The sequence below is a fragment of the Diabrotica virgifera genome, chromosome 6 (assembly GCF_917563875.1).
Source record: "Diabrotica virgifera virgifera chromosome 6, PGI_DIABVI_V3a".
In the NCBI taxonomy this organism is placed as follows: domain Eukaryota; kingdom Metazoa; phylum Arthropoda; class Insecta; order Coleoptera; family Chrysomelidae; genus Diabrotica; species Diabrotica virgifera.
This window is the reverse complement of record NC_065448.1, coordinates 239,511,854-239,525,080: the sequence shown is the minus strand read 5'-3', so window position 1 is coordinate 239,525,080 and position 13,227 is coordinate 239,511,854. Positions and strand designations below refer to the sequence as shown.

The following is a 13,227-nucleotide window of genomic DNA, read 5'->3' as shown; positions in this document are numbered from 1 at the left end:
CGACAAGTTTTACTGTACAGGGTGGGCCAAAGAAAACAGTCCACCTCGATATTTGGCAGTATTTATTAGATTTTAAGGAAATGATAAAACAGATAAATTATTTATCTAAGTGGGACACATTTTTACGGTACAAATATCTGTTATTTGTCAACCCGCTCCCTTCCACTTCCCCCACCCTTATTTTTAGATAGGGAATTGCGGTCGTTGGCTATCTCATTTGAAAGGATATTCAATTTTCTATTCATAAGTATTAACATTGACATAATTATCTATACAAGGTGTCTAAGAAAAATTATTTTGAATTAAATTAATTGACACAAAAAGAAGAAAGTATGTAGTTTATTTAACTCAAAATACATTTTACTGCTGACAGAAAACAGAAAAAATATTTATTTGATAAATAAACATTGTTTGTTGCTTAAATTCAATATTCAACCTACCAAGAGGCAGATGGGTGGCAGCTTGATTATTGAAATTAAGCTAAAAGCAATGTCTTGTGACAGCAGTAGGATGTATTTTGAATTAAATTACATACATTGTTCTTTTTGTGTCAATTGATTTAATAAAAAAAAATTTCTTGGACACCCTGTATAAATAATTATGTTAATATTTATATTACTGAATAGAGAACTGAATACCCTTTCAAATGGGCTAGTACACGACCTCTATTCCATATATGATAAATGATAAATGATAGATGTATGTACCGTAAAAATGTGTCCCCTTTAGATCAAATATCGACCTGTTTCGTCAGTTCCTTAAAATCTAATAAACAATGCCAAATATCGAGGTGGACTGTTTTTTTGGCCCACACTGTATAAATTGTTTAAATAGATTTTCAAGAGCATCTTCTAAATTATAATTTGATTTATGTAGGTTATATTTCTCTATTTATAACATAATTGCTAAAATCTACAAAAACGGTCCTGCATACATAGATTAAAGTTGTTTGGTTTTAAAAAATTATATTATCAATTTTGCTGATTTTAACACATCTATAAGTTAAGCTGAATAATTTAACTTTAGTAAATCATTTTCAAATTTGATTCTATACCAAAATACCTACACTCAAAAAGTCAAAATGAAAATTGTATTTGTAGCAATTTTTATGGTCCTCGTTGTAGCTGCTACAGCTGGTAAGAATTATCACTATAATCTTATCTAATTTTTTAGATTTAGACTTTTTGTTGTTTTAGTTTTAAACTAATTATATGAACATCTCTATAATATGTCATCCTATGCTATTTAGCATCACTTTCTACATCGACATCTATGAGCTACATCAACATCATTATCATTATAAAGGCTTTTCATTCCGCTCTTCACTCTGCATTCTTCTTGTGTATTGTCATGGCTTGTTATATTTATGACTTGGTTTTCGTTACAATTTTCTTCCACTCATCTCAATATGTGCCTAGTTCCCTCCAGATTCTCACTTTCAGGATTTTGATGAACATCATAACCTGGTACTCACATCCTCTGGATCTTCCCCTTGGTCTCTCAGTTTCTGGCTTTCATCTGGTCACCTTCTTAATCAGTAAGTCGTTATGGCGGCCGCAGCGTAGTGGCTATCTTCTTCTTCTTTACATGCCATCTCCGCGACAAAGGTTGGCAATCATCATAGCTATTCTCACTTTTGACACTACAGCCCGAAAGAGTTCAGTTGAGATGCATCCAAACCATTCTCTGAGATTTCTCAGCCAGGACATTTTTCTCCTATGCTGCGCCTTTCTTCCACCACAGGGTCACCACGTGTTGTATGACCCAAGTGTTGAAGTTTTCTTATTTTGATGGAATCCAGTATCTCCCTGCTGTTCTGTATTCTCCTTAGTACTTCCTCATTGGTTATTCTGTCGGTCCAGGAGATTCTCAGCATTCTTCGATACGTCCACATCTCGATTGCTTCCAATCTATTGAGGCATTGTTTATTAAGAGTCCATGTCTTCACACCATACAAAAGAACAGAAAATACATAACATTTTAGTACTCGCTTTCTAAGATTTAGGCTGAGGACTCTACTACATATTTGTTTCATATTAGTGAATGCACTTCTAGCATTTTCTATTGTAATTCGTATTTCTATGGTATAATCGTTTATTTCACTAATGTTTGTCCCTAAATAATTATAATTCTGAACTCGTTCTATCGTCTTATTATTTACGTGTAGATTGGTGTTTCTAATATTTTTCTTTGATATAACCATGAATTTTGTTTCCTTTATGTTTAGTGACGGACCAAATTCTTCACTCGTTGCAACAACTTTATCTAAAATTCTTTGTAGATCTGTAATAGTTTCTGCTATTAGTATTGTGTCATCGGCGTATCTAATTTCACATATGGGTAGGCCATTTATTTTTATGCCTGCTACTTCATCTTCTAATGCTTTTTTGAATATTTCTTCTGAGTATGCATTAAACAGTGATGGCGACAAGACACAGTTCTGTCTACGCCTCTTTTAATTTTTATTTTATTGGTGTTTAAATTATTTATTCTTATGACAGCTTTTTGTTCATAATGCAGATTATTTATTATTCTTATATCCCGTGTGTCGATGTTCTTTGTTCTCAGTAGTTTTATTAACGGATTATGTTTCACCGTATCGAATGCCTTGTTATAATCTAGGAAACAGACACAGATGTCCTGGTTTACATCTAAACATCTCTGTATTAGCACATTTACTGCAAATAATGCTTCTCTGGTTCCTTGAACATTTCTAAATCCGAAATGAGTTCGTCCAATGTCTTGTTCTAACTTTTTGTATATTCTACGATGAATAATCTTTAGAAATACTTTGAGTATGTGGCACATTAGACTGATGGTACGGTGTTCGCAACATTGTCTGGCGTTTCTCTTTTTCGGTATAGCCACGAATGTTGATAGAAGCCATTCTTTAGGTAATATACCTGTTCTGTATATAATATTAAATAATTCGACAATTACATGTATATTGCAGCCGGCTATAAGTTGCAATATTTCTGTCGGTATTTCGTCCGGTCCTACAGCTTTCCCAATTTTCAGTTCTTTAATGGTGTGTTTTACTTCACTCTCTGTTATCTCTGGTCCAGTCTCTTCAGGAAGTGGCTATGTTACTGGCTTAACAAGCTGGAGAGCTCGTGTTCGAATCTTGGCACTGACAAATTTTTCAATTTCTAATTTAACTGAGCCGCCACCGTGCTTTGGAGGGCACGTAAAGCCGTCGGTCGCGGCTACGTAAATAGTCGTTGCTAAGTCATGGTACGAGCGCTTGCGCGACCTGAAAACCCTAACACGAGACCTTAGCAAAAGGTTACACAACTTTACTTTTTACTTTAGTAAGTCGTTTTTCCTCATCTCTATGTGACCTAGCCATCTTATTCTCTGCGCTTTAATAAATCTAACTATACAGGGTGAGGCAAATAAAGGGCCTATTAGAAATATCTCGAGAACTAAAGGCAACAGAATCATGAAAATTTGAATTAAGGGGTTTTGAAGAGTCATCTATTTAATGAAAATATTTTCATCTATTTGCTACTTCCGGTTATACTGGAAGTTGCTTATAACTTCGTTTTTTTAATGGGACACCCTGTATATTTTTACATTTTTGGATTCTCTTCGATGTCTTCTTTTTTAAAATATGAGGTTTTGTAATGTTATACAGGGTATTTTAAAAGATAATTACGTTTTTGTATTAATTTCGTAGCAACATTCACACCTTGTAGAAATGTAGTAGTTTGACATATTATAAAACTCTACTTACGTTCAAATGATTTTTAATATAGTCTACTATTGTTAAGAATCATTAGTATAGCTAAATTTTTATTTTTAGTATACAGGGTTGGTCGAAACTCGGAATGAGTATTTTCTGAGTTTTCTTAAATGGAACACCCTGTATTTTAGTATTGTAATGAAATTATATTTTATGGTACTTTTTTATTTCTTAAGCATTCCCTATACCTAACTGCTTTAATTTGTGCTTAATTGTTAATCGCACCAACAATCTTAACTACGTAGGTATTTTGATAGCTAAACCATTATTGGTAATTTTAAGGATTAGTCTGGATTAATATGTATTTATTTCTGAAAAATTATTTGTGATTGAATTTTTTCACGGCCAGCCTAATAAAATTTTACGTATTTTTTGTTGCAATTAATGTTTAGCTTGAATCACCAATAGCTCACAAATTAAAGCAATTAGGTATAGGGAATACTTATAAAATAAAAAAGTACCATGAAATATCATTTCATTACAGTACTAAAATACAGGGTGTTCCATTTAAGAAAACTCAGAAAATATTAATTCCGAGTTTCGACCAACCATGTATACTAAAATTTCAAAATTAGCTATACTAATGATTCTTAACAATAGTAGACTATATTAAAAATCACTTGAACGTAAGCAGAGTTTTTAATGTTAAACTGTTACCATAACCTGAACCATATTAAGTCCTCATTACTATTTACAACTTTTTGTTCTCTAGATGGTATAATTATTGTGAAAATCGTTTCAGTGAATCTTTACTGTTTATTGAAGTTATACTTCTTTACGATCGAGAGTGAAATTTTGTGCTAATGCCGGGCGCATGCGCACACAGACAGTATGTATTTCGTTGCTAACCTTTCAAGATATATGTATGTATCAGCGCTGTCAGCGCAAACAAGTCATATTATATCATACAAAAGGATATATTAGTGTTCTTAGTAAATGTATTATTTATTATAATGTTTGTGTCTTTTAATTTTTTGTCTTCATCGGTAATAAGATATTTTATAATAATAGTAAGTATATTTAAAGTATTTTTGTATACTTCACTTTTGGTCTATTAAATTTGTCAGTATGTATTAGAAATCTTGTAACCTGTCAAAGCAAAAGGGATATAGATCAGTGGTAGAGCGTGTGACCAGAGATCAAGAGGTCCCGGGTTCAAATCCCGGACGATTCATATTCTTTTTTTTTATATTTTTGGTATCGTTTTAATAAAAAAATTTAAAAGTGGTAGGTAAAGAAAGTTAGTTTAATATTTAAATAAAATACAAATAACCTGTTAAGTATATTAATTTCGTTGAAATGATATAATAGAAGTATAACTTCTTACGTGCGTACAAAGTACGCACACCTTCTTTTTTTTTATTGGTCTTTCACTTACTATTTTTTCCACTCCTTCTTTCGTCAAAGCGAGCTCTTTTATTAGTTGCTTCATCTCTTTCATGGTTTGTTCACTGACATTCTTCAGATCTTTTATTTCTTTCTTAATTGCTTTTTTTCTTCTATTGTCTCCTATGCTTTACCTAATTTTGATAATAATTATTAACAAATGACGATTTTGTCTTATTTTGCAGTTTGCAAAGTAACAAATTGACTTTTTAACATTAAAAAATCGCCATTTTAAGCTTTTTCAATATTACAAAAATCAAATTTTGTAATTGTATGTCAATTATTTATAGACCAGGGCGGATCTGTTTTGAGGTGGATGTGAGAGGTGGCATTTGGATTTTTGCAAATAAAATTAAGTGACCACTTTAGTAATTATAATTGACTTATGCTCCTTCTTAAATATGCCCGGAACATTAATAAAAAAATTAAAATATTTAAAAATTTCGGAAAATATCGATTTTTTTTCTACTTTCATTGCCTATAACTTTAAAACGATTTATTTTGGAACAAAGTCGTACGGAAAGAAAATAAGGATACATAATTAAATTTTGTGTAATATACGACTGGTTAAAAATGTCTTAAATTATTACCCTTACTGCCAAATAATAATAAATAGAAAATAAGGGGGCAAAAAAACTGTTTTTATTCAATGTTTTTCAACCACTTTGGTTGCACTTAGAACCTTCATAATTCGCTTAAAAATTTCTTACAACATACTTAAACCGTCCACCAATTAAAATCGACCTAATAGATTTTGCATAATATTTTTGCAATCATTTTTTTTTAAAGATCAAATTTTTTAAAAGCTTTCTGAACAAAAGTGGATTATTTAGAAGTTTGCTAATTTTTTTACATATCTAGAGACGCTCTACATATCTAATACACTTTACAGAATAAAAATCAGATTATTTAAGCGGCCTCAGCACTGTTTTAAAGTTATAAACAATTTTTGAAGTTATACTTCTTTACGGGCGTAATGACGGTGAAATTTTATATGTGAAAACCTAGCGACCGGGCGCATGCGCATTATAACTTTGTTCTGATTGGATGTTCAAATGACATGACAAAAATTATCCAATATGGCAGCTGTGGGACTGTGCATGGTTTGGTTATACTGTATGCTTGTTGCGTTTTAAAATTTGTAGGAAGAGAAACAACAAACAAAAAGTTAGTTAATGGTTATACTGCCTTTTTAAATAGTTTTCATATTATATTTTTGGACTTATTTACATAGAAGAGATGATTGTTGCATGCCAATAGGGCTTTTCATTCACATTCATTTGTTTCGAGCTTCTGTCATATGTCGTATAATCCGTGTATATTAATATTATACACAGATTATACAACATTTGACAGAAGCTCGAAACAAATGACAATCGATGAAAAGCCCTATGTGAAAGCTCATCAAACTGTGCCTAGTATGAGTGCCGCAGATCTCGCTTATTCAAAGCTAAAGAATCTTTCACTGGTAAGTGTTTTATAAATAGTTGATCAAATTTTGTTATGATATTTGAACATAGCCACTTTGCACGACGCAAGTGATTGCGAAATTTATTAGTCGTTATACGGGCTCCGATACCTACCTTGAACCTACCAAAATACATAAGTAGTATGTAATACTTTTATTTACATAATTTGATTACCATCAAAATTTCTATCAATATTCACCTAATATATTGTCTTCTTACTCTACGTTTTGTTGTATTTTTTCAATTCTAAATCATTTCAATTCAAAATCAAAATAATTTGATTTACATAAGTTAAAAATGTCAAAAGGTTAATCTGTTTAGTTAGACGATCTTCGCACATAATGACAAGCTGTCTCTGTGGCGAAGTTTTAATGCGGGTGAATCCCAATACAACGCAAATACCAGCCGCGTGGTAAGTTGGTTCGAATCCCAATAGAAACTTTTATTTTTTTATTTTTTTTTATACATTTTATGATTGTAAGTATATTTTATTATATAATTTTATTTTCAGAAAATACGTATTTAGTTAAAAAAATTTCCGACAATTAATGTTCAGAAATCATTTGTGGCATTTTTAATGTGTTTTTTGGCACTGTTTTAATAAAAATGTTTGAGAAGTAGTAAGTATAAATTAATTTAATATTTAAATAAAATATAAATAAAAAGTATATTAATTTCGTTTATAATCATATAATCATATAATAGAAGTATAACTTCTTACGTGCGTACAAAGTACACACACATTCTTTTTTGGCTTATAAACAAGTATAGTGAGGACGTTTGAGTTGAAATAAATTCATTTTCTCGAGAACGGGCGACTCTGGAGATAAATCCCGAAACAGGTCGATTTTTATATTTAAATTATAATTTTTTGGCATATATGTATATCATACTAGTGACGTCATCCATCTGGGTGTGATGACGTAATCATCCATCTGGGTGTGATGACGTAATCGATAATTTTTTTAAATGAGAAAGGTTGTTCAATTCTCTATTTATTAATATAGACATTAACATAATTATTTATACAGGGTGCCCAAAAATTTCTTTTTAAATTAATTGAGACAAAAAGAAGAAAGTACATATATAATTTATTACTGTTGTCCTAAAACAGAAAAAAATGTTTTTTTGATAAATAACTGAAAAATGAATTTATTCTAACTCAAACGTCCTCACTATATTTGTTTATAAACCAAAAAATTGTTTATAACTTTAAAACAGTGCTGAGGCCTATATTATAATAATATTAAGAGAATACAAATTTTGATTCAAAAATTATGCAGAGTGCGTAATAAAAAAATTGAACCTATTAAAGAAGCACTGAAAGGCGTATGTGGCGCCCTCTGGGAAATATATCATTTTTGGTGGTGAATTTAGATTTCTTGTCCCAAAAAACCTCGGTTGCCAAATTTCGTGTTATTATTCCATGCTCATTTTTAAATGAGAATAGGGGTCGTGTGCTAGCTTATTCGAAAGGTTGTTCAATTCTCTATTTATTAATATAGACATTAACATAATTATTTATACAGGGTGCCCAAAAATTTCTTTTTTAAATTAATTGAGACAAAAAGAAGAAAGTACATATATAATTTATTATTGTTGTCCTAAAACAGAAAAAAATGTTTTTTTGATAAATAACTGAAAAATGAATTTATTCCAACTCAAACGTCCTCACTAAATTTGTTTATGAACCAAAAAATTGTTTATAACTTTAAAACAGTGCTGAGGCCTATATTATAATAATATTAAGAGAATACAAATTTTGATTCAAAAATTATGCAGAGTGCGTAATAAAAAAATTGAACCTATTAAAGAAGCACTGAAAGGCGTATGTGGCGCCCTCTGGGAAATATATCATTTTTGGTGGTGAATTTAGATTTCTTGTCCCAAAAAACCCCGGTTGCCAAATTTCGTGTTATTACTCCATGCTCATTTTTAAATGAGAATAGGGGTCGTGTGCTAGCTTATTCGAAAGGTTGTTCAATTCTCTATTTATTAATATAGACATTAACATAATTATTTATATAGGGTGCCCAAAAATTTCTTTTTTAAATTAATTGAGACAAAAAGAAGAAAGTACATATAAAATTTATTTAATTCGAAATACATTTTACTGTTGTCCTAAAACAGAAAAAAATGTTTTTTGATAAATAATTGAAAAATGAATTTATTCCAACTCAAACGTCCTCACTGCATTTGTTTATAAACCAAAAAATTGTTTATAATTTTAAAACAGTGCTGAGGCCGCTTAAATAATCCAATTTTAGTTCTGTAAAGTGCATTAGATAGGTAGAGCGCCTCTTTATATGTAAAAAAATTAGCAAACTTCTAGATGGTCTACTTTTTGTTCAGAAAGTTTTTAAAAATTTTTAACTTTTTTAAAAAAATTTAGATTGCAAAAGTCGATTTTAATGAAATTTAACTGGACGATTTAAGTAGGCTGTAAGAATTTTGTAAGCGAATTACGAAGGTTCTAAGTGCAACCAAAGTGGTTGAAAAACATTGAATAAATAATTACACTTTTATAAAAAAGAACTTTGTTATAATAAAACCTTTTTATTATTTATAGGAAAGAATATAAAATAATTTAACGATAAACGATTTAATGATAACATGCTTAAAATTCCAAAAATTGCACTCTACTAAAAAAGTACTTTTTATAATATCACGGTTTTGTTATTGTACATATATAGGACACAACATATTTGGAAAGAAAAATTAACTTAAAAAATATGAATTTTTAGTAGGTGTATTAGCTGTTATTTATAATTATGATTCCAAAAATTACACTCGTATAAAATAGTATTTTTTTATAATACCACGGTTGTTTAAAATGGTATATTATAATTTTAAGTATATAAACTTTTAATTATTTATTAAAACAATTAAAAAAAAGATACGCAACAGCCGGGTTCCAACTTGGAACCTCTCGGTCTGCAGTCTAGTGCCACTGAGGCACCATCAATTTGTAGATATCGATTTATTAACATACTTTAAAATATCATTGCATTAGTCACATTTTTAAAATAGTTTGAAATTAAAAAAAACTAGATTTATCCACACAGTGTGATTGGTCAGTGGGGTAAAGCTTTGTAGATCCGTTATAAGTAATAGATAGTAATAAAAGTTAAAAACCAAAATTGTAGCCAACTTTGTTTACAGATTGATAATCAGTAATCGTAAATTGTAAGTTTTAGACAATTATTCAGTCATGGCTTACTTAAAATTTGGAAAGATTTAGACCCGTAATTATTAATAATTTTGCTCTGAAAAATGAAAATATCTCGAAAACTAATAAATTTACATATAGGAAATGTTACACAAAAATTATAGTATGGTAATGGTACTTTTCGATAACGATATAAAATACAGGGTGTTCTATTTAAAATTACTGAGAAAATAATGTACTTTCGTTTTGACTCACCCTGTATTCAATATAAAGAAAATTAGCAAAACAACCATTTACGAAAATTTTGACAATAAATAAAAAAATATGACGTCAATACACCTTTGACCTTGTGCTTGCTTTTATTTATACAGGTAGTTAAATTTGTTACGATTTTCATATAAAATTGGTTATAACTGTGTAAATACCCCGTATAACATACCAAACCTTTATATTTTTGTAATCGAAAAGTTACGAAGATTTCGAATATAAAATAAAATACAGGTTGTTCTATTTAAAAAAACATAAGTTTGGTCTGCCACTATGTTATCGAACACCCTGAAACATTCTAACTAATTTTGTAATGTAAAGCTCAAAGTTCGCTACAAATTTTGTTATTAAGTTTTATCGGTATGCATTACTATAACGGATCTACGTAGCTTCACCACACTAATCACCCTGTATTATAGCAGTAAAATATTGCATTGTTAGCTAGTCCTAAGCTATCCTGAAAATTTCAGGTGTCTAGGTAGCCTAGAACTATTTTAAAAATGGATTACAAAATTTGCGGAGTCCGTGACACCAACCAAGCCAAGTATATAAAAAGGTTTTAAAATAGGCTTATTTTGCCCCCTTATTATGTATTTATTGCTATTTTGCAGAAAGGTTAATAATTTAAGACATTTTTAACCGGACAAATATGATACAAAATTCAATTATCTTTATTTTACTTCCCCACGACTTTTTTCCAAAATGAATCGTTTTAAAATTATAAGCAAAGAAAGTAGAAAAAAAATCGATGATTTTCGAAAATTTTTATATATTTTAATTTGTTTATTAATGTTCCGGGCTTACTTGAGAAGGAGCATAAGTCAATTATTATTATTGAAGCTGTGACTTAACTTTATCTGCAAAAATCCGAATGCCACCTCGCACATCCAAAAATAGACGTTTTTTCACAGATCCGCCCTGGTCTATTAGCTTTCTATCGGGGTGCAAAAAATAGGAAAAATCAATTCAATCTATAAACAAACAAGAGAAGTCCGAAATTCATGCATATCTTGATCTACCCAACAAAAAAAATAATGTGTGTGTACTTTGTACGCACGTAAGAAGTTATACTTCTATTATAATATGATTTCAACGAAATAAAATACTTTAAACAATTTATTTTTAGTTTATTTAAATATTAAACTAATTTTAATACTTATCACTTTTCAAAAATCCAAAAGTTAAAAAAAAAATAAAATAAAAAAAATAATGTGTGTGTACTTTGTACGCACGTAAGAAGTTATATTTATATTATACTATTATATGATTTCAACGAAATTAATATACTTTAAACAGTTTATTTATATTTTATTTAAATATTAAACTAATTTTAATACTCACTACTTCTCAAAATTTTTTATTAAAACAGTGCCAAAAATTAAAATAATTAAAGAATAAAACACACACAAATAAACACATTGAAAAATGCCACAAATGATTTCTGAACAATGTAGGAAAAATTTTTAACTAAATACGTATTTTCTGAAAAAAAATTATATAATAAACTTACAATCATAAAATGTATAAAAAAATAAAAATAAAAGTTTCCATTGGGGTTCGAAGGCGCTTATCAGCGCAGTTAGTATTGAAATTCATTCACCTTAAACTTTTACCCACGGAGACCATGTGTCATCATGTGTCATCATGCGAATATCCACTAAATAAAAGGATTAAACTTTTGACGGTTCTGAATTTAACCAAATTATTTTGATTGTGAATTGAAATTATTTAGAATTGAAAGAAATATTAGAATACAACAAAACATAGAGTAAGAAAACAATATATTAGGTGAATATTGATAGAAATTTTGATGGTAATCAAATTATGTAAATCAAAGCATTACATACTATTTTAGTAGGTTCTTTTTAAATTTTCCAAATAGGTAGGTCCTACCTATGAAATTTTTTATTAGGATACTGAAACATTTACAATTATTACGTACCTGTCGCTTTCAAAAACTATTTAAAAAGTCACTACAATATTATAAACTTGCATTTTTCTCTGCCATCACAACAATAAAAACTAATATACACAACATTAATTTGTTTATCCAAAATCTCCATATTGAACAATTGTTGACAGATGATTTTAACACCCAATCAAATCCCGTATAACGTTTATACCATACTGTCTGTGTGCGCATGCGCGCAGAATTATGAAATTTTACTCTCAATCGCACCGAAAGAAGTATAACTTCAAAAAAGACAGGAATTGGCCGCATTTGAATCCATGACCTCTCGATCCCGAGTCGAACGCTCTACCAATGAGCCGCGGAGACATTGTTTTGACGGTTTCTCGGATATTATGACTAATCACGGTAATAAACAAATGGATGAAGTGAAGTAGTTGGTATACAAAATAATGTTTGAATAATACGTATTATATTACTCCCAAGGAAGACAAATCCAAAGACACAAAAATTATAATAAATAATACATTTACTAAAAACACTAATAATATATTCTTTTAATGACTTATTTGCGCTGATACATACATGACTTGAAAGCTTAGCAAGGAACTATACCCTATTCCACGAACATACGCCAGTTTTGGATTACTTCGACAACGAATATTTTACTGTGGAAAATAAGAAGAACGAAAGTAAATTGCAAATTACATTGTTGTTTATTGGAATAATTATTAGCGGCATTTACTTTCGTACTTCTTATGTTGCACAGTAAAATATTCGTTGTCGAAGTAATCCAAAACAGGCGTATGTTCGTGGAATGGCCCATACATACTGTCTGTGTGCGCATGCGCCCAGAATTATAAAATTTCACTCTCGATCGTAAAGAAGTATAACTTCAAAAATTATTTGATGACGAATGAGTAATAATATTGTCTTATTAATTTTAGATATCATTGGTTTACCTCATTGTGGTGAACACGAGATTCAAGGATGTGAGCCTTGTTGTCCTGAGTCAGAAGTAACTTGCCAAAACAAGGTACCTCAGCCATGTAATGAACCTTGTTTTATGATTTGTAGACATAAATGCGTTTGTGATCAAGGATACCTTAGAGACACTAGCACCGGAAAGTGTGTACAAAATTGTCAATAATTTAATCTTAGTATTTAGTACTTAAATTGTAAAAATGTAACGTAAGAAAAATAAATAATTTTAATTAATTATGATATAATATATTTAATATCAATTATAATTTCTAAAAGTATAATACATTAAATATCAAAC

The 13,227-nt window shown here is 29.7% G+C and overlaps 1 protein-coding gene across 1 annotated transcript; it reads left to right on the top strand.

Moving 5' to 3' along the window:
- The first annotated feature begins 967 nt into the window (after positions 1-967).
- On the top strand, positions 968-13,164 carry LOC126886803 (chymotrypsin inhibitor Ani s 6-like). The gene is made up of 2 exons (XM_050653869.1): positions 968-1,136; positions 12,893-13,164. The coding sequence occupies exons 1-2, from the start codon at positions 1,082-1,084 to the stop codon at positions 13,093-13,095; spliced, it is 258 nt and encodes an 85-aa protein (XP_050509826.1). The 5' UTR covers positions 968-1,081; the 3' UTR covers positions 13,096-13,164.
- The last annotated feature ends 63 nt before the right edge of the window (positions 13,165-13,227 follow it).